Below are 23,755 nucleotides of genomic sequence, written 5' to 3' on the forward strand. Positions count from 1 at the left end.
GTCCTCCTGTGTATAATATAAAATGTATACAGGACATGCTGGCATTTGTAGTCCTGCGGTGTATACTATACAATGTATACAGGACATGTTGGACCCACTGTTCATCCCAGAGACATAATATAATTTATCTATATACATTATATATATATATATATATATATATATATATATATATACAGTGGGGACGGAAAGTATTCAGACCCCCTTAAATTTTTCACTCTTTGTTATATTGCAGCCATTTGCTAAAATTATTTAAGTTATTTTTTTTCCTCATTAATGTACACACAGCCCCCCATATTGTACACACAGCACCCCATATTGTACACACAGCACCCCATATTGTACACACAGCCCCCCATATTGTACACACAGCACCCCATATTGAACACATAGCACCCCATATTGCACACACAGCCCCCCATATTGTACACACAGCACCTCATATTGTATACACAGCACCCCATATTGTACACACAGCACCCCATATTGACAGAAAAACACAGAATTGTTGACATTTTTGCAGATTTATTAAAAAAGAAAAACTGAAATATCACATGGTCCTAAGTATTCAGACCCTTTGCTGTGACACTCATATATATAAATCAGGTGCTGTCCATTTCTTCTGATCATCCTTGAGATGGTTCTACGCCTTCATTTGAGTCCAGCTGTGTTTGATTATACTGATTGGACTTGAATAGGAAAGCCACACACCTGTCTATATAAGACCTTACAGCTCACAGTGCATGTCAGAGCAAATGAAAATCATGAGGTCAAAAGGAACTGCCTGAAGAGCTCAGAGACAGAATTGTGGCAAGGCACAGATCTGGCCAAGGTTAAAAAAAAATTCTGCTGCACTTAAGGTTCCTAAGAGCACAGTGGCCTCCATAATGGAAGATGTTTGGGATGACCAGAACCCTTCCTAGAGCTGGCTGTCCGGCCAAACTGAGCTATCGGGGGAGAAGAACCTTGCTGAGAGAGGTAAAGAAGAACTCAAAGATTACTGTGGCTGAGCTCCAGAGATGCAGTCGGGAGAAAGTTGTAGAAGGTCAACCATCACTGCAGCCCTCCACCAGTCGGGGCATTATGGCAGAGTGGCCTGACGGAAGCCTCTCCTCGGTGCAAGAGACATGAAAGCCCACATGGAGTTTGCTAAAAAAACAGCTGAAGGACTCCAAAATGGTGAGAAATAATTTTCTCTGGTCTGAGGAGACCAATATAGAACTTTTTGGCCTTAATTCTAAGCGGTATGTGTGGAGAAAACCAGGCACTGCTCATCACCTGTCCAATACAGTCCCAACAGTGAAGCATGGTGGTGGCAGCAGCTGCAGGGACAGGACGACTGGTTGCAATTGAAGGAAACATGAATGCGGCCAAGTACGGGGATATCCTGGAGGAAAACCTTCTCCAGAGTGCTCAGGACCTCAGACTGGGCCGATGGTTTACCTTCCAACAAGACAATGACCCTAAGCACACAGTTAAAATAACGAAGGAGTGGCTTCACAACAACTCTGTGACTGTTCTTGAAGGGCCCAATTGAGCATCTCTGGAGAGACCTAAAAATGGCTTTCCACCAATGTTTACCATCCAACCTGACGGAACTGGAGAGGATCTGCAAGGAGGAATGGGAGAGGAGACCCAAATCCAGGTGTGAAAAACTTGTTGGATCTTTCCAAAAAGACTCATGGCTGTATTAGATCAAAAGGGGCTTCTACTAAATACTAAGCAAAGGGTCTGAATACTTAGGACCATGTGATATTTCAGTTTTTCTTTTTTAATAAATCTGCAAAAATGTCAACAATTCTGTGTTTTTCTGTCAATATGGGGTGCTGTGTGTACATTAATGAGGAAAAAATTAATTTAAATGATTTTAGCAAATGGATGCAATATAACAAAGAGTGAAAAATTTAAGGGGGTCTGAATTCTTTCCGTCCCCACTGTATATATATATATATATATATATATATATATATATATATATATATATATACACACAAACAGTGGAGTCGTGCAGTGCAGTCCCGCAATTAGCAGGTATGTCCCGATCCCGGGCACCTTCATTCCGGGACACTGCATTGTCGCGGAATGAAACTAACACCCGGAGAAGTCCGGAATGCAGGGGAAGGGGTGGACTGAGCCGCTGTAGCACTGGCTCCGGCTCTGCCTCCACCTGACTCTACTCCTGGCCACTGGTTGCTAGAGCCGCCTAGCGTCTAGCAACCAGTGACGTCATGGCTGCAACTCCCTCCCTGACCAGCATTCAAAGCGGAGGAGGTTTCCACTTCCTCCCCCTCTAGTTCTCGTGGTCCCTAAAGAGTTGCGCCCTGTCCCTTGTCATGGTCCTGGACTGGAACATCCTGCCGCTGGTCCGGTGGTGGTGGGGTGCAGGGCAGCAGCATCAAAGAGGAGGGGGAGGCCTGGGCAGCTGGACGGGTGGGAGGTAGGTGGATCATACACATGCCTACCCACACAGACAGGGGCTGGGACAGTAGGGACTGTAGGCAGGGCTAGCGGGTCTCTCTTTCCCACCCCTCTCTCTCTCTCTCATCCTCCCTCATCCCCCTCTCACTTTTTCATCCCCTTTCACCCACCCCCCTCACCCCTTCTCTCTCACCCACCCTCAACCCCCTCACTAGGGGGAGGCTCTCTGGGGACCCTGATGTATAGGGAGGGCTCTCTGGGGACACAGATGTAAGTGGGGATCCACACTCGGATATGGAACAATAATATATAATACACACACACACACACATACACACATACTATATATATATATATATATATATATAGTATCTCCCAAAAGTAAGTACACCCCTCAGTCACATTTGCGTAAATCGTTTCTTCTATCCTTTCATGTGACAACACTGAAGAAATGACACTTTGCTACAATGTAAAGTAGTGAGTGTACAGCTTGTATAACAGTGTAAATTTTCTGTCCCCTCAAAATAACTCAACACACAGCCATTAATGTCTAAACCGCTGTCAACAAAAGTCAGTACACCCCTAAGTGAAAATGTCCAAATTGGGCCCAATTAGCCATTTTCCCTCCCCAGTGTCATGTGACTCGTTAGTGTTACAAGGTCTCAGGTGTGAATGGGGAGCAGGTGTGTTAAATTTGGTGTTATCGCTCTCACTCTCTCATACTGGTCACTGGAAGTTCAACATGGCACCTCATGGCAAAGAAATCTCTGAGGATCTGAAAAAAGAATTGTTGCTCTACATAAAGATGGCCTAGGCTATAAGACGATTGCCAAGACCCTGAAACTGAGCTGCAGCACAGTGGCCAACAAAATATATATGAAACCCTGCGAGCCACTTACGGATAAATGCCTACAAAATAATAAGTGAACAGTGGAGACCAGCTGCAAACACTCAGTCACGTTCCATATTCGTGCAAAGTATTAAAATAAAAAAAATCAAGCAATCAGATTCCCCCTGAAGAAGGCACGTGGTCCCGGTGCCGAACACGCGTAGGGGAGGGGCCTGGACGGAGCTGTCAGCAGAGAGAGAGCAGGAGATTTTCGTTACACACGCCGCACCGCACACCACACCGAGAGATTGACCGTTTTATGCTTGTTAAGGATGGTGCACTCACGCACCCACAATATGTGAGTACCCCAGTGAGGGGAGCTGATTATTTGATTAAAATCCTTTATACCTACATATTGCGCTATGGAGTTTTTTTCTCTTGCATAAACCATCTCCACTTGAGAACATTGGAAGTCTGCACAGCTGGTTCCTAATGAGCACAGGAGTGGCTCCAAGGCTTTGTTTGACATAGTCTAATCGCTGTGTCACACACAGGAAGGTGAGCATATACACCTGTGGGGGCGGCTGGAAGACACCACAGCATGTTTTTTGGTGGCACAGTTTGGAAGATAGGATATGTGAAATTCACCAAATTTTTGGACTAATTTATTTGGGCACTTTTATATCATTGGATATACACGTTTTTGGACTTCATTTATTCACTGTTTGTTATATCCTCTTGTATTTTATTTTGATATTTTAATTGATATGTTGTTTTGTTTGATCACTCACTTGCTGTGTTTCACATAGCACTGTGCACTTTATACTTTAGCACTTAGGGGTAGTTTTACGCATGCACATATATGTGAGGGGAGCTGATTATTTTAAAATCCTTTATACCTACATATTGCGCTATGGAGTTTTTTTCTCTTGCATAAACCATCTCCACTTGAGAACATTGGAAGTCTGCACAGCTGGTTCCTAATGAGCACAGGAGTGGCTCCAAGGCTTTGTTTGACATAGTCTAATCGCTGTGTCACACACAGGAAGGTGAGCATATACACCTGTGGGGGCGGCTGGAAGACACCATAGCATGTTTTTTGGTGGCACAGTTTGGAAGATAGGATATGTGAAATTCACCAAATTTTTGGACTAATTTATTTGGGCACTTTTATATCATTGGATATACACGTTTTTGGACTTCATTTATTCACTGTTTGTTATATCCCCTTGTATTTTATTTTGATATTTTAATGGATATGTTGTTTTGTTTGATCACTCACTTGCTGTGTTTCACATAGCACTGTGCACTTTATACTTTAGCACCTAGGGGTACTGCACTTTGAGTGCAGCGATTTTTTCTAGCGCAGACACATTGTTTTTTTATTTTAGCACAGTGGCCAAGACCATACAGCGGTATAACAGGACAGGTTCCACTCAGAACAGGCCTCGCTATGGTCCACCAAAGCAGTTGAGGTCACGTGCTCATCGTCATATCCAGAGGTTGTCTTTGGGAAATAGATGTATGAGTGCTGCCAGCATTGCTTCAGACGTTGAACGGGTGAGGGGTCAGCCTGTCAGTGCTCAGACCATATGCCACACACTGCATCAAATTGGTCTGCATGGCTGTAATCCCAGAAGGAAGCCTCTTCTAAAGATGATGCACAAGAAAGCCTGCAAACAGTTTGCTGAAGACAAGCAGACTAAGGACATGGATTACTGGAACCATATCCTGTGGTCTGATGAGACCAAGATAAACATATTTGGTTCAGATGGTGACAAGCGTGTGTGGGGGCAACCAGGTGAGGAGGACAAAGACAAGTGTGTCTTGTCTACAGTCAAGCATGGTGGTGGGAGTGTCATGGTCTGGGGCTGCATGAGTGCTGCCAGCACTGGGGAGCTACAGATCATTGAGGGAACCATGAATGCCACCATGTACTGTGACATACTGAAGCAGAGCATGATCCCCTCCCTTCAGAGACTGGACCGCAGGGCAGTATTCCAACATGATAACCACCCCAAACACACCTCCAAGATGACCACTGCCTTGCTAAAGAAGCTGAGGGTAAAGGTGATGGACTAGCCAAGCATGTCTCCAGACCTAAACCCTATTGATCATCTGTGGGACATCCTCAAACGGAAGGTGGAGGAGCACAAGGTCTCTAACATCCACCAGCTCTGTGATGTCGTCATGGAGGAGGGGAAGAGGACTCCAGTGGCAACCTGTGAAGCTCTGGTGACCTCCATGCCCAAGAGGGTTAAGGCAGTGCTGGAAAATAATGGTGCCCACTAGGGATGAGCCGAACACCCCCCGGTTCGGTTAGCACCAGAACCTGCGAACGGACCGAAAATTTGCACGAACTTTAGAACCCCATTGACGTCTATGGGACGCGAACCTTTGAAATCAAAAGTGCTAATTTAAAAGGCAAATTTGCATGGTATTTTCCTAAAAAGGGTTTGGGGACCCGGGTCCTGCCCCAGGGGACATGTATCAATGCAAAAAAAGTTTAAAAAACTGACGTTTTTTCGGGAACAGTGATTTTAATGATGCTTAAAGTGAAAAAAAAAGAAATATTCCTTTAAATATCGTACCTGGGGGGTGTCTATAGTATGCCTGTAAAGTGGCGCGTGTTTCCCGTGCTTAGAACAGTCCCTGCACAAAATGACATTTTTAAAGTAATAAAAGTCATTTAAAACTGCTTGTGACTTTAATGTAATGTCGGGTCCTGGCAATATGGATGAAAATCAGTGAGACAAACGGCATGGGTACCCCCCAGTCCATTACCAGTCCCTTTGGGTCTTGTATGGATATTAAGGGGAACCCCGCACCCAAATTAAAAAAAGAAAAGGTGTTGGGCCCCCAGGCCATATATACTCTGAACAGCAGTATACAGGCAGTGAAAACAAGACAGGGACTGTAGGTTTGTTCTTATGTAGAATCTGTTTGTAATTTGGAACAGGTACATTTGTAAGTGTAGCTCCAGCTGAAAAAAAATCTATTTTAAAGCTTTTTGGAAAACATAGGGAAGGGTTATCACCCCTGTGACATTTGTTTTGCTGTCTGTGCTCCTCTTCAGAAGATTTCACCTCACTTTTTGTCCCAATGACAAATGTTTTTTGAAAATTTGGGGTTTTAGTGAAACAAGGATTGGTGATAAAACATCAGTGGAAAGGAGAAAAGTTTTTCCCATATTAACTCTTACAGGAGAGAATTTCCCTTCCTAGGGGTAGATTTCATCTCACTTCCTGTTGTCTCCTTCTGTTTGCAATTAGGGGTCGTTTGTAAGTTGAATGTTTGAAAGTAGGGGCCTGCCCTATATACTCTGCAGAAATTGAGGCCTTAGGGTTTGGTGTTGCCACAACACTGTAAGCCCTCACAGTTACTCTTGGTGGATGCAGAAACGGGCCCTTTTGTGAAATATTAGATCAAGAATTGTAATTACACGCACCTGTTGAACAGGGACAGAAAAATTGAGCCTTAGGCACTGGTGGCGGTGCCCAGAACCAAAAACATTCTTACAAGCTATCAGCATGATCATTGAGGAGGAAGAGGATAGTCACTCAGCATAACAAGAAAGTCAATCAGCATCAGCATAGGCAGTCTTTCAAAAAAAATTATTCGATTACAACAGGATCAGGTGCTTGGTATCTGGTGGTGATCCAAGACTGATTAATTTTTATGAAGGTCAGTCGATCGACCAAGTCGATGGACAGGTGCACCCTGTGATTGGTTACAAAGCCTCCAGCAGCACTGAATGTGCGTTCCTAAAGAACGCTGGATGCAGGACAGGCCAGTAGCTCAATTGCATACTGTGCAAGCTCTGGCCAGTGATCCATCCTCAAGACCCAGTAACCCAGAGGATTTTAGGTGGGAAAGGTGTCCAAGTCAGATCTTGCCCCTAGGTATTCCTGCAACATGTAAAACAGACGCTGGCGATGGTTGCTGGAACCGATCATACCTTGGGGCTGTAGACTAAAAAATTGTTTAAACGCATCGGTCAGATGGCCACCTTCTCCACTGCTCCTTCTGTGACTGACCGAAGCCTCAGCAACACGTTGTACAGGAGGACAAGGAAATTGTAACCTCCCAGGCTCTGGAAATGCATTGAACAAACCTTTCTGCAAGGCCTCCCGAAGATGTTTTATCCTCTGCTCCCTCTGCGATGGCAAGATAAGGTCCGCAACCTTAACCTTGTAACGTGAATCAAGGAGGGTTGCCAGCCAGTAACGATCCCTCTCCTTGATACCATGAATACGAGGATCCTTTCGCAGGCTTCGCAGGATCAGGGAGGCCATGCAGCGTAGGTTTGCTGAGGCATTCGGTCCGGACTCCTCTGGGTCACTAAGGACAACCTGATACGCAGCCACCTCCTCCCAGCCACGTACAAGTCCATTAATTTCTTGCGACTGTAAATGATCCCTTAAAGACTGCTGCTGATGCTGAGTGCTAGGCTCCACCTCCATGCTGACACAATCCTCCTCCTCTTCCTGTGTGATCAGCGGGCATGCAGGAACACTGTCTGGATGAAGGGGGCCTTGAGAGCTAAGGAAGTCCTCCTCTTCCTGCCTCTGTTCTGCCTCAAGTGCCCTGTCAATTATTCCATGCAGCGTGTGCTCCAACAGGTGGACAAGGGGGACAGTGTCACTGATGCGTGCACTGTCACTGCTCACCATCCTCGTGGCCTCCTCAAATGGTGACAGGACAGTGCATGCATCCCTGATCATGGCCCACTGGCGTGGGGAAAAAAAACAAGCTCCCCTGGCCCTGTCCTGGTGCCATAGTCACACAGGTACTCATTGATGGCCGTCTGCTGCGTGTGCAGCCGCTGCAGCATGGCCAACGTAGAGTTCCACCTGGTGGGCATGTCACAGTTTAGGCGGTTCTTGGGCAGGTTAAACTCCTTTTGGAGGTCCGCCAGCCGAGCACTGGCATTATATGACCGGCGGAAATGCAAACAGACTTTCCTGGGCTGCCTCAGGACATCTTGTAAGCCTGGATACCTGCCCAAGAACCGCTGCACCACCAAGTTAAGGACGTGAGCCAAACAGCGCACATGGGTCAGTTGTCTCTGTCGGAGGGCAGAGAGAAGGTTGGTGCCATTGTCGCAAACCACCATTCCTGGCTTAAGCTGGCATGGCGTCAACCACCTCTGAACCTGCCCCTGCAGAGCTGACAGAATCTCTGCCTCAGTGTGGCTCCTGTCCCCCAAGCACACCAGCTCAAGCACCGCATGGCATCTTTTGGCCTGCGTACTTGCGTAGCCCCTTGAACGCCTACGGAGCAACACTGGTTCCGAGAACAAAGCACAGGAAGAGGCCATGGAGGAAGAAGAAAAGGAGGGGGTGGAGGAGAGAGGTGTGTCAGAATCACCAGTAGTAGCATTTTGGAGGCGTGGTGGCGGAACAACCTCCAACACTACTGCACCTTGTCCTGCATCCTTCCGAGCTGCCAGCAGAGTCACCCAATGAGCCGTGAAACTTAGGTAATGTCCCTGTCCATGCCTGCTGAACCATGAGTCAGCGGTAATATGCACTTTACCGCTGACTGCCCTGTCCAGCGAGGCCAAGACATTGCCTTCCACATACCGGTAGAGAGCCGAAATCGCCTTCTATGAGAAAAAGTGGCGTTTGGGAACCTGCCACTGAGGAACTGCACATTCCACAAACTCACGGAAGGGGGTAGAGTCTACCAACTGAAAAGGTAGCAGTTTAAGTGCTAGCAAATTTGCCAAGCTAGCATTCAACCGCTGCGCATGTGGATGGCTGGGAGCAAACTTCTTTCGGCGGTGCAGCAGCTGGGGCAGGGAAATTTGCCTGGTACAATCTGACGTCGGTGTACCAAAAGCAGATTGCCCACAAGTACTTGGCTGTGACACACCTAATTCTACACCTTCATTCCTCTCAGTGCAGGTCTCAAAGAGGACTGAAGGTATAGTGGGGTTGGAGATCTCAGCTGATGAGGAGCAAGGAGAGGTCCTCTTTGTTCTTTGGTGTGGGTCTTTTAGGTACCCTTGCCAACGAACTGCATGGCAGGTCAACATATGTCTGGTCAAGCATGTGGTGCCCAAGCGGGTGATGTTTTGGTCACGTGAGATATGCTTGAGACATATGTTGCAAATAGCAGAGGTGTGATCTGATGCACTCGTCTCAAAAAAGGCCCACACCAAAGAACTTTTGGAATAACGTGCAGAGACAGCAGCGCCCTGCACATGCGGAGCTTTGCGGTCAGTGTGCTGCCCTTAAGCTGGCCCCTGAACACGAAGCTCATCCCTAGTGGCTACACAAAATATTGGGCCCAATTTGAACATTTTCACTTTGGCCTCTTTCACACGAGGGATCTGTATGTCTGTTTTTCATCCTTCCGTTTACAGATGAAAAACGGACATACATGTATCCCTATGGAGCGTCGGATGTCAGCGGTGACATGTCCGCTGACATCCGACCCGCTCCGATCCGAAAAGTGTAACGAAGGAAAAACCTACTTTTCCATCCGTTTTCGGATCGGATCGGGTGACGATGGACACTACGGTCCGTCATCATCCGATCCCCCCAATAGGGGAGAGCGGCGCTCTGACAGGTCCGTTGCTGCACAGTGTGCAGCGATGGACCTGTCATCTTCCTGCTCAGCGGGGATCGGCGGAGCGATCCCCGCTGAGCAAGCGGGTGTTCACAGGGCGGATCATCACTGATCCGCCCCGTGAGAAAGAGCCCTTAGGGTGTACTGACTTTTGTTGCCAGCGGTTTAGACATTAATGGCTGTGTGTTGAGTTATTTTGAGGGGACGGCAAATTTACACTGTTATACAAGCTGTACACTCACTACTTTACATTGTAGACAAGTGTCATTTCTTCAGTGTTGTCACATGAAAAGGAAGAAGAAAAGATTTACACAAATGTGACTGAGGGGTGATAAGATTAGAGTTCTGCTTTAGCTGTTTGTGTTTCTGTGTACGTGTCACAAGATGTACTTTCAACCTGCTGAATCATTGTTATGTGGACTGTTGTGTAATTGAAAGTTTGCAGTCACCTTTTATGGACATAATGTTGGAACTTGTACTTGTAACCCAGCCTATAAAAGGCTTTATATAACAATAAACTTTTGCAGTTCAGTACGGGACTCAAAGAGCTCAGAACTGATACTCAGATACATACGACTCTGTGTCTTATTTCTTTTACAGCTAAATTTGACAAAGTAATATAAACCAAGTAGCAGTTCTTTGAAAACTGCACCTAACAGGGGTGTACTTATTTTTGTGAGATACCGTATATATACACACACGGACAGTATCTCACAAAAGTGAGTACACCCCTCACTACAAGACTACAAGTAATATAATATATAGATGTATATTACTTTCTTTACTTTGCTGCTATATTTTATTATATTATGTATACAGGACATGCTGGGACGTGTAGTCCTCCGGTATATAATATACAATGTATACAGGACATGCTGGGACTTGTAGTCCTCCGGTATATAATATACATTGTATACAGGACATGCTGGGACTTGTAGTCCTCCGGCGTATAATATACAATGTATACAGGACATGCTGGGACTTGTAGTCCTCCAGTATATAATATACATTGTATACAGGACATGCTGGGACTTGTAGTCCTCCGGTGTATAATATACAATGTATACAGGACATGCTGGGACTTGTAGTCCTCCGGTATATAATATACAATGTATACAGGACATGCTGGGACTTGTAGTCCTCCAGTATATAATATACATTGTATACAGGACATGCTGGGACTTGTAGTCCTCCGGTGTATAATATACAATGTATACAGGACATGCTGGGACTTGTAGTCCTCCTGTGTATAATATACAATGTATACAGGACATGCTGGGACTTGCAGTCCTCCTGTGTATAATATACAATGTATACAGGACATGCTGGGATTTGTTGTCCTCCGGTGTATAATATACAATGTATACAGGACATGCTGGAACTCCCCTCCCCCGTACTCTCAGGGACATTTCCCACCACTAGACACACCCCCAACCAACACACCAATCAGAGTCCTCCACCTTCTTCTACATTTCACAGGGAAGTCTGACTCCCCGAGATAAGGAAAAGCTTCTCCTAGGACAGATAACACCCTCCATGGGGGAGGGGCACCTTCATACACATCGGAGGGAGGGCACAGACAAGACTCACCTCCACTTTATAATATACAATGTATACAGGACATGCTGGGACTTGTAGTCCTCCTGTGTATAATATATAATGAATACAGGACATGCTGGGAATTGTAGTCCTCCTGTGTATAATATACAATGTATACAGGACATGCTGGGAATTGTAGTCCTCTCCTCCGCTCTATAATATACAATGTATACAGGACATGCTGGGAATTGTAGTCCTCTCCTCCGCTCTATAATATACAATGTATACAGGACATGCTAGGAATTGTAGTCCTCTCCTCCGCTCTATAATAAAGAATGTATACAGGACATGCTGGGAATTGTAGTTCTCCGTTATATAATATACAATGTATACAGGAAATGCTGGGAATTGTAGTTCTCCTGTGTATAATATACAATGTATACAGGACATGCTGGGAATTGTAGTCCTCCACTCTATAACATACAATGTATACAGGACATACTGGGAATTGTAGTTCTCCGCTCTATAATAAAGTATGTATCCAGGACATGCTGGGAATTGTAGTTCTCCGTTATATAATATACAATGTATACAGGACATGCTGGTACTTGTAGTCCTCCAGCATATAATGTATACATGGCATGCTGGGATTTGTAGTCTTTCTATGGTCCCCCCACAAGATGCATACCAGACCCTCTGAGTGCGATTTACTAAAACTGGAGCACTCAGAACCTGCAGCTGCACATGGTGGCCAATCATCTTCTAACTTCAATTTGTTCAATTAACCACTTGCCTACCGGCCACTTTCACCCCCTTCCTGCCCAGACCAATTTTCATCTTTCAGCACTCTCACACTTTGAATGACAATTACTCAGTAGAGTCTACAAGCTACGATGCTAATCACTGCAAATTGATCACACCTGATGTATTGACGGCCAATATCATTTCTTAAAACCCTAACAAGCGAGGACAGTACAAATACCCCCAAATGACCCCCTTTTTGGAAAGTAGACATTCCAAGGTATTTAGTAAGAGGCATGGTGAGTTTTTTTTAATTTGTATTTTTTCCCACAATTCTTTGCAAAATGAACATTATTTTTTTTTTCACAAAATTGTCATATTAACAGGTTATTTCTCACACACAGCATATCCATACTTCCAATGACACCGCAACATACATTCTACTCCTCCTCCTGAGTATGGTGATACCACATGTGTGACTTTTACACAGTCTGGCCACATAGAGAGGCCCAACATGCAGGGAGCATCTTCAGTTCTAGGAGCATAAATTACACATCTAGTTTCCCGACAACCTATCACACTTGTGCATAGTTCCCAACTGTCACTGATATAGAGGGACTGTCACTGGTTGGGAACAATGTCCCTCTGTTCCTCATTCCTCCTCATCTGCCCTCATTCGGGTCTGATCCATATAGTTGTATATAAAATGCACTTTTTATCGATCAAAAAGTGTTTCCCAGCGCTAAACCTTTCATCTGATTGCTGCATTTGTAAATTCCAAAAGCCAATATAAAGGAATAGTAGTGATAAAAAAGCACTTGTGGGTTTAACCAATCTTGTTTTTTTGTACAATTCTCCTTTAAGGGGGCAGGGCAAGGGGCGTGTCCTATGCCTGCATACTTTTGCTCATAGGTGTCCCTCATTACCATCTCAAAAATTTGGGAGGTGTATTTTTGAAGGCCTTGGAGCACCAATAGCATGGAAACACCCAAAAAATGACCACATTTTGGAAAGAAAACACCCCAATGTATAATCTATGAGGCATAATGAGTCTTTTGAACATTTCATTTTTTTTACACAAATTTTAAGAAAATGTCAAAAGAAAATGAAAACACATTTTTTACACATTTTTATGGCACTGAAGGGTGCTGATGAGGATCCACTGATGGGCACTATAGGGCACTGATGAGCACTGTAGTGACACTGATGGTACTGTAGGGGCACCGTAGGGCTCTGATTGGCACTGTAGGGGCACTTATGGGCATTGTAGTAGCACTGATGGACACTATAGTGGCACTGCAGTGGCACCATAGAGCACTGATGAGCACTGTAGGGGTACTGATGGGCACTGTAGGGGTACTGATGACACTGTAGGACACTGATGAGCACTGTAGTGGCACTAATGTGGCACTGTATTGGCACTGATGGGCACTGTAATGGCACTGATGGGTCCTGTAATAACACTGATTAGCATTGTAGTGGCATTTATGAACACTATTGTGGCACTGATGTTGCACTAATGGGCACAGTAATGGTTCCATGGAGCACTAATGAGCACTACAGTAGTACTGATGGCCCTGTAGGGGTACTGATGGGCAACATAGTGGCACTGATGGCACTGCTGGGCACTGATGTGGCACTGTAATGGCACTGTAGTGGCACTGAATGAGCACTGTAATGGCACTGATTGGCACTGTAGGGTCATTGGTGGCACTGATGGGCATTGTAATGGCACTGATGGGCACTGTAGTAGCACTGATGGGCCCTGTAATAGCACTGATTAACATTGCAGTGGCACTGATGGACACTGTAGTGGCACGGATGGGCACTGATTAGCATTGTAGTGGCACTGTAGTGACATGGATGGGCATTGATGGCACTGTATGGGGCATTGTAATGGCACTGATTAGCACTGTACTGGCACTGATGAACACTGATGTAGTAGCACTGATGGGCACTGTAGTGGCACTGATGGGCACTGTAGTGGCACTGATGGCACCGGTTAGCATTGTAGTGGCACTGATGAACACTGTAGTAGCACTGAAGGGCACTAAGGATGATGCCAACTCATGCTGCTGTAGTGGCACTGATGACACTGTAGTGGCACTGATGACACTGTAGGGTTACTAATGACACTGTAGGGGCACTGTAGTGGCACTGTAGGACACTGCTGAGCACTGTAGTGACAATAATGTGGCACTGTAATGGCACTGATTAGCACTGTAGTGGCAATGATGGGCACTGTAGTGGCTCTAATGGGCCCTGTAATAGCACTGATTAGTATTGTAGTGGCATTTATGAACACTATAGTGGCACTGATGACACTGTAGGGGAACTCATATGGCACTAATGGGCACTGTAATGGTTCCATAGAGCACTGATAAGCACTGTAGTGGTACTGAAGGGGAACTGATGTGGCACTAATGGGCACTGTAATGGTTCCATAGAGCACTGATAAGCACTGTAGTGGTACTGATGGGCCCTGTAGTGGCACTTCTGGGCACTGTAATGGCACTGATGGGCACTGTAGGACCACGGATGTGGCACTGTAATGGCACTGATTAGCACTGTAGTGGCACTAATGAACACTGTAGTGGCACTGATGGCACCGATTAGCATATGGCAGAACCAATGTGCACTGTAATGGCATGGATGGGCACTGTAGAGGCACTGATTGGCACTCAAGGGCACTCAGGATCATGCCAATTCATGCTGCTGTAATGCTATCGGTAACCAGTCCGGGCTAGGGATGAGCCGAACACCCCCCAGGTTCGGTTCGCACCAAAACCTGCGAACGGACCGAAAATTTGCACGAACGTTAGAACCCCATTGATATCTATGGGACTCGAACGTTCGAAATCAAAAGTGCTAATTTTAAAGGCTAATTTGCATGGTATTGTCCTAAAAAGGGTTTGGGGACCCGGGTCCTGCCCCAGGGGACATGTATCAATGCAAAAAAAACTTTTAAAAACTGACATTTTTTCGGGAGCAGTGATTTTAATAATGCTTAAAGTAAAAAAAAAGTGAAATATTCCTTTAAATATCGTACCTGGGGGGTGTCTATAGTATGCCTGTAAAGTGACGTGTGTTTCCCATGTTTAGAACAGTCCCTGCACAAAATGACATTTTTAAAAGAAAAAAGTCATTTAAAACTGCTTGCGGGTTTAATGTAATGTCGGGTCCTGGCAATATGGATGAAAATCATTGAGATAAACAGCATGGGTACCCCCCAGTCCATTACCAGGCCCTTTGGGTCTTGGATATGGATATTAAGGGGAACCCCGCACCTAAATTAAAAAAAAGGAAAGGCGTGGGGCCACCAGGCCCTATATACTCTGAACAGCAGTATACAGGCGGTGCAAACAAGACAGGGACTGTAGGTTTGTTGTTAAGTAGAATCTCTTTGTAATTTTGAACGGGTACATTTTTAACGTGTTTAGCTCCAGCCAAAAAATCTATTTTAAGCTTTTTGGAAAACATAGGGAAGGGTTATCACCCCTGTGACATTTGTTTTGCTGTCTTTCCTCCTCTTCAGAAGATTTCACCTCACTTTCTGTCCCAATGACAAATGTTTTTTGAAAATTTGTTTTTTTTTTTGTGAAACAAGGATTGGTGATAAAGCATCAGTGGAAAGGAGAAAAGTTTTTACCATATTAACTCTCATGCCCCGTACACACGGTCGAACCTTGTTCGGACATTCCGACAACAAAATCCTAGGTTTTTTTCCGACGGATGTTGGCTCAAACTTGTCTTGCATACACACGGTCACACAAAGTTGTCGGAAAATCCGATCGTTCTGAACGCAGTGACGTAAAACACGTACGTCGGGACTATAAACGGGGCAGTGGCCAATAGCTTTCATCTCTTTATTTATTCTGAGCATGCGTGGCACTTTGTGCATCGGATATCTGTACACACGATCGGAATTTCCGACAACGGATTTTGTTGTCGGAAAATTTTATATCCTGCTCTCAAACTTTGTGTGTCGGAAAATCCGATGGAAAATGTGTGATGGAGCCCACATATGGTCGGAATTTCCAACAACAAGGTCCTATCACACATTTTCCATCTGAAAATCCGACCGTGTGTACGAGGCATTACAGGAGAGAATTTCCCTTCCTAGGGGTAGATTTCATCTCACTTCCTGTTGTCTCCTTCCGTTTGCAAGTAGGAGTCGTTTGTAAGTTAGATGTTTGAAAGTAGGGGCCTGCCCTATATACTCAGCAGAAATTTGGGCCTTAGGTGTTGGTGTTGCCAAAACACTGTAAGCCCTCACAGGGCCCTGCTGTGAAATATTAGATCAAGAATTGTAATTACATGCCCCTGTTGAACGGGGCAGAAAAACTGGGCCTTTGGTGGTGGTGGTGCTGGTGCCACAACACTGTAAGTCCTCACTCGCTCTTGGTGGGTGCAGAAATGGGACCTGCTGTGAAATATTAGATCAAGAATTGTAATTACATGCCCCTGTTGAACAAGGGCAGAAAAATTGGGCCTTTGGTGGTGGTGGTGGTGGTGCTGGTGCCACAACACTGTAAGTCCTCACTCGCTCTTGGTGGGTGCAGAAATGGGACCTGCTGTGAAATATTAGATAAAGAATTGTAATTACATGCCCCTGTTGAACAGGGGCAGAAAAATTGGGCCTTAGGCACTGGTGCCACTACACTGCAATCCCTCACAGATACTCTAGTTGGAGCGCAAGAATGAGCCCTCCTGCAAAGTATTGCATCAAAATTTGTAATTACACGCCCTTGTTAAACAGGGGCTGAAAAATTGGGCCTTGACCACTGGGGGCGGTGCCCAGAACCAAAAATGTTCTTACAAGCTATTAGGGTGATCATTGAGGAGGAAGAGGATAACTACTCAGGATTAGGGATGAGCCGAACACCCCCCTGTTTGGTTCACACCAGAACATGCGAACAGGAAAAAAGTTCGCTCGAACAAGCGAACACCGTTAAAGTCTATGGGACACGAACATGAATAATCAAAAGTGCTAATTTTAAAGTTATTGTCATAAAAAGTGTTTGGGGACCCGGGTCCTGCCCCAGGGGACATGGATCAATGCAAAAAATTTTTTTTTAAAACGGCCGTTTTTTCAGGAGCAGTGATTTTAATAATGTTTAAAGTCAAACAATAAAAGTGTAATATCCCTTTAAATGTTGTACCTGGGGGGTGTCTATAGTATGCCTGTAAAGGGGCGCATGTTTCCCGTGTTTAGAACAGTCTGACAGCAAAATGACATTTCGAAGGAAAAAAAACATTTAAAACTACTCGCAGCTATTGCATTGCCGACAATACACATAGAAGTTCATTGATAAAAACGGCATAGGAATTCCCCACAGGGGAACCCCAAACCAAAATTTAAAAAAAAAATGACGTGGGAGTCCCCCTAAATTCCATACCAGGCCCTTCAGGTCTGGTATGGATATTAAGGGGAACCCCGGCCAAAATTTAAAAAAAAATGACGTGGGGTTCCCCCTAAATTCCATACCAGACCCTTATCCAAGCACGCAACCTGGCAGGCCGCAGGAAAAGAGGGGGGGACGAGAGTGTGGCCCCCCCCGAACAGTACCAGGCCACATGCCCTCAACATTGGGAGGGTGCTTTGGGGTAGCCCCCAAAATACCTTGTCCCCATGTTGATGAGGACAAGGGCCTCATCCCCACAACCCTGGCCGGTGGTTGTGGGGGTCTGCGGGCGGGGGGCTTATCAGAATCTGGAAGCCCCCTTTAACAAGGGGACCCCCAGATCCCGGCCCCCCCCTGTGTGAAATGGTAAGGGGGTACTTACCCCTACCATTTCACTAAAAAACTGTCAAAAATGTTAAAAATGACAAGAGACAGTTTTTGACAATTCGGTGACCCCGCCCCCCTCTGACGCACGGTGACTTGACGGGACTTCCCTGTGATGTCACGGGGAATGCCACAGGGAAGTCCCGTCATGTCCCGTGCGTCAGAGGGTGGCGGGGTCACGGGGTGGCCCCGCCCTCCATTTTTTAAGAACCATCAGACGAGGAGATGCCGTCACACAGTGGGAGCCTCCCTCCATGCCAGCATGGGTGCGGAGCGGCCCGGAGAAGAAAATGAAGAAGAGAAGAAGAGAAGAAGAGATGAAGAGAAGAGCGGGAGCGGGAGCCCGCAGACCCCCACAACCACCGGCCAGAGTTGTGGGGATGAGGCCCTTGTCCTCATCAACATGGGGACAAGGTGTTTTGGGGGGCTACCCCAAAGCACCCTCCCAATGTTGAGGGCAAGTGGCCTGGTACGGTTCAGGAGGGGGGGTGCACTCTCGTCCCCCCCTCTTTTCCTGTGGCCTGCCAGGTTGCGTGCTCGGATAAAGGTCTGGTATGGATTTTTGGGGGACCCCGCGCCGTTTTTTTTTTTTTTTTGCGCGGGGTTCCCCTTAAAATCCATACCAGACCTGAAGGGTCTGTTATGGAATTTAGGGGGACCCCCACGTCATTTTTTTTTTTAAATTTGGTTCAGGGTTTCCCTGTGGGGAATTCCCATGCTTTTTTTATCAATGAACTTTTATGTGTATTGTCGGACGGCAATGCAATAGCCGCGAGTAGTTTTAAATGGGTTTTTTCTTTCAAAATGTCATTTTGCTGTCAGACTGTTCTAGACACAGGAAACATGCGCCCCTTTACAGGCATACTATAGACACCCCACAGCTACGAAATTTAAAGGGATATTACACTTTTATTGTTTGACTTTAAGTATTATTAAAATCACTGCTCCTGAAAAAACGGCCATTTTTAAAACTTTTTTTGCATTGATACATGTCCCCTGGGGCAGGACCCAGGTCCCCAAACACTTTTTATGACAATAACTTGCATATAAGCCTTTAAAATTAGCACTTTTGATTTCTCCCATAGACTTTTAAAGGGTGTTCCGCGGCATTCGAATTTGCAACAAACACCCCAAATTGTTCGCTGTTCGGCAAACTTACGAACGGCCAATGTTCGAGTCGAGCATGAGTTTGACTCGAACTCGAAGCTCATCCCTATTTGTGGGGAAAAAATTTTGTTTGCGTACAGCGTCGCACAACCGCGCAATTGTCATTGAAAATGTGAGAGCGCTGAAAGCTGAAAATTGGTCTGGGCAGGAAGGTGTATAAGTGTCTGGGATTGAAGTGGTTAAAAAAAAAAAACATCTCCTGACATTTAGGGGTCTCCTAGTAAAATCAGCACACAGTACACACATTACACATTGTTAGGTACATAGGTATCCCTTTCATTGCCCCTAGATGTTATCCCCTTCCCAGCCAGTGTCATTCCTACAGTGACAGTATATAGTATTATCACTGATCTCTGTATTAGTGTCACTGGTGATGTCAGTGTCAGCTAGTCAGTTCCCACCCAGCGTCCGCCGCACTATCACAGTCCTACTATAAGTTACTAATCACCACAATTACCGGTATAATAATAAAAAAAAATTCCAGTATATATCCCATACTTTGTAGATGCTATAAAACTTTCACACAAACCAATTAATATACATTTATTGTGATTTTTTTTATTGCCAAAGACAAGTAGCAGAATACATTTTGGCCAAAATTTATGAAGACATTTTTTTTTTATTTATTCGATATGTATTATAGCAGAAAGTAAAAAGAAAAATGATTAACATTTTTTATTTATATAAAATATAAATAAATATATTAAAAATAATTTTATATATATATATATATATATATATATATATATATATGTATATATATATATATATATATATATATATATATATATATATATATATATATATATACCGTATATATATATATATATATATATATATATATATATATATATATATATATATATATATATATACCGTATATAATGTATTATGTAATAAAAAAAGTTAAAACGCTTTGCATAACCACGCAATTTTCATCGCTATTTAGCACAGCGCTAAATTTGAAAAAATGGCCTGGTCATGAAGGGGGGAAAACCTTCCAGAGCTGAAGTGATTAACAAAGTGATTTCCTATGATGGTCAGCTCCCTCTAGTGGCCATAATGAAGTATTTTTCGTAAAAGGCTTCCATTAGTAAAAATACAACAATACCGCACTGTGGTCACTAGAGGGAGCCAATGGTCATAGGAAATCACTGTATGGAATAAAACATGGACAACATTCCTCACAGCTGGGTGAATTCTTGTCATATTCATTCAACAAGTTAAAAAAAATGAGAACACTAAGTGCTTGCAAAGCTTACATCACATATCAATGAAAGGCAATGACTCCATTTTTCTATTTTAATCGTTTTTATTGGAAGTTCTCTTATTGAACAATCAGTTACAAAATACAAAGTGTTACAAATCACAAGTGACATTGTCCATCCTTGCTTAGATAGACACAGCACATTGACATGGAGTGATAAAACACAATATAAGTGGGATATTTGTGAGACAAGTCCTCCCTGTGTACGGGCCAATAATAAAGGACATCCAGGGACTCACACCCCCTTCACACACTCACCACAAATATATCACCCTGCTTCTTATATGATGGAGATCAGCCATGGAGTATATCTGAGGTGTATATCAGGGTGTGCTTCTTCCCCACATGAGAGCTGTGATGTCCAGCAACATTCATATAGAAGACATTTCCCGCACTCAAGGCACTAATACATCTCAAGGGTTGTGTGGGATCCCTGATGTACAGGAAGACAGGACTTCAGTGAGGAACAATTCCCTCACTCAGGACAGGAATATGGCTTTTCCCCCGTGTGAGATCTCTGATGTGTGGAAAGATAGGACTTCCTTGAAAAACATTTCCCGCACTCAGGACAGGAATATGGCTTCTCCCCCGTGTGAGATCGCTGATGTCTAGAAAGATCGGACTTCAGTAAAAAATATTTCCCGCACTCAGGACAGGAATACGGCTTCTCCCCTGTGTGAGATCTCTGATGTCTGTAAAAATTGGACTTTTCTGAAAAACATTTCCCGCACTCAACACAGGAATACGGCTTCTCCCCTGTGTGAGATCTCTGATGTGTGTAAAGATTGGACTTGTCTGAAAAACATTTCCTGCACTCAGGACAGGAATACGGCTTTTCCCCTGTGTGAGATCTCTGATGTGTGGAAAGATTGGACATCTCTGAAAAATATTTCCCACACTCAGAGCAGGAATATGGCTTCTCCCCTGTGTGAGTTCTCTGATGTGTGGAAAGATTGGACTTGCCTGAAAAACATTTCACGCACTCAGAACATGAATACAGCTTCTCCCCTGTGTGAGATCTCTGATGTGTGGAAAGATTGGACTTCTGTGAAAAACATTTCCCGCACTCAGAACATGAATACGGCTTCTCCCCTGTGTGAGATCTCTGATGTGTGGAAAGATCGGGCTTCCTTGAAAAACATTTCCCGCATTCAGAACAGGAATACGGCTTCTCCCCTGTGTGAGTTCTCTGATGTGTGGAAAGATTGGACTTGCCTGAAAAACATTTCCCACACTCAGAACATGAATACGGCTTCTCCCCTGTGTGAGATCTCTGATGTGTGGAAAGATGGGACTTCTGTGAAAAACATTTCCCGCACTCAGAACATGAATACGGCTTCTCCCCTGTGTGAGATCTCTGATGTGTGGAAAGATCGGGCTTCCTTGAAAAACATTTCCCGCATTCAGAACAGGAATACGGCTTCTCCCCTGTGTGAGATTTCTGATGTGTGGAAAGAATGGACTTGTCTGAAAAACATTTCCCGCACTCAGGACAGGAATACGGCTTCTCACCTGTGTGAGATCTCTGATGTGTGGAAAGATGGAACTTCCTTGAAAAACATTTCCCGCACTCAGAACAGGAATACGGCTTTTCAGCCGTGTGAGATCTCTGATGTAAGGAAAGATAAGACTTCTGTGAAAAACATTTCCCACACTCAGAACAGGAATATGGCTTCTCCCCTGTGTGAGATCTCTGATGTGTGGAAAGATAAGACTTGTCTGAAAAACATTTCCCGCACTCAGGACAGGAATACGGCTTTTCCGGCATGTGAGATCTCTGATGTTTGGAAAGATTGGGCTTCTGTGAAAAACATTTCCCGCACTCAGGACAGGAATACGGCTTCTCTCCTGTGTGAGATCTTTTATGCACATTAAGATAGCATTTATAACGGAAACACTTCCCACACTCAGTACAGGAAAACCTCTTATCTGTTAGAAGGACGGCCCCGTCCCTCACAGTCTGAGGTTCCTCAGGATAAGAGGAAGACGATGGTCCATCTACACTGTGTGGTGCCGGATGGACATTTGAGGTAGTCGGGTTTTCTCCTGGACTATACTGTGTGATGTCCTCATCTTCTACTTTACAGTCTGGAGACAAAGTGAGACAATCCTCTGAGGTTTTCCTCATCTCCCGTCCATCTACTAAAATAGAAATACAAAGATTATTACTAGACATGAGCAGATTGGTTCCCCTAAATCAGGACTCCGCCCACATCAGGCAGCTTTGTCTCTGAGGATCTTACAATTCCTCCCTCAAGGTAACTAGTAAATGGGTCCTCTGATCTCCTACCAGTTCATTTCTTTATTCATGGACCTTAGTCAGAGAGTGAGGACACAACAAGAACTGTCTTTTATAGGAGTGACAGTGATGAGGGGATTATAGGACGAGTGTCCCCACCCCCTTTATCACTCATTGCCATCTTCCCAACACAAGAAGTCCTGAACTCCCTGATCTAGTCCATGATTTAGTCATGAATAACAGTGGGTCTGAGCCCCACCAGAGGTCAGAGAGTGAGGATGGGGGGAGAACAACCAAGATAAAGACTGGACTGATCCTGAAGACCACCATCATTGGGTTATTGGCTCCTCCCTCATTATCACTTTCTTTTTGAGGTTCCAAAGTTTGAGGATGTTATCACATTTTTATCAACATGTAAAAGTCTGTGCTCCAATCCCATCATCAGATATAAAATCAAACCACTATAATCTGATTCCACCCTGAAATGAAATAAGTAATCAGGAAGCTGCTCACATAATACCCAGATATGAGATATAACAGAATTCCTCCAAAATATACAGCGCTGGCCCTTTAAATCATATACAAAAAAACGCACCACAGATGAGGTCATCAGGGGCTTGATCACTGATCCAATCCCTGATGTGATGATGTCAGTATGTTGGGCGGAGCATAGCAATCTAACGTCATCACGCCCATTGCGGCTGGACTGAGCACCGAGGAGATACACTGTGCATGTCTACCGATGTGTGTGACAGATATTTCTATGTAATAAAGTGAGAGATGTTATAGATCTATACTATGTGGAGAGTTCTTCTTGTCTCGGGTCTGAGACTATACAGCGGGGTCAGCAACTTGTAGATCACGACTACGTGATTGGTAGATCTCGGTCTGAGCTTGCTGACCTGCCGATGTCTTCTCTGTAGTGCCACCTCCTGTCCCATGCGGAGTGATACCAACTGCACTCCACCTCTAATCCCGGCTAGTGGTCTCCAGAGTGGTGCCAGCAGCAGAAGGAAGAGATCTTCAGGTCAATGTGAAGCAATACACTGAGCATATTAATATAGGGCTGCTTTCATAGTGATGTGCTGCGGTTTACCCACACCGTGGGTGCAGTGCAGTGTACCTGCAGCTTTCCTGGGGGGTTGCTGCTCTTATCCATAGACTTCTATTATATCCTGCGGGTTTGCTGC

At 44.8% G+C, this 23,755-nt stretch overlaps 1 protein-coding gene across 1 annotated transcript in view; it reads right to left on the bottom strand.

The window, feature by feature from the left end:
- LOC141126380 (uncharacterized) overlaps positions 1 to 23,755 on the bottom strand; it is a 133,183-nt gene that overhangs the window by 37,789 nt on the left and 71,639 nt on the right. Inside the window, exon 2 of the mRNA XM_073612329.1 lies at positions 20,879 to 22,286. Within this exon, the coding sequence (XP_073468430.1) occupies positions 20,879 to 22,286 (1,408 nt within the window). The remainder of the gene's footprint in view (positions 1 to 20,878; positions 22,287 to 23,755) is intronic.

Source organism: Aquarana catesbeiana, linkage group LG02, assembly GCF_042186555.1.
Source record: "Aquarana catesbeiana isolate 2022-GZ linkage group LG02, ASM4218655v1, whole genome shotgun sequence".
Taxonomy (NCBI): Eukaryota; Metazoa; Chordata; class Amphibia; order Anura; family Ranidae; genus Aquarana; species Aquarana catesbeiana.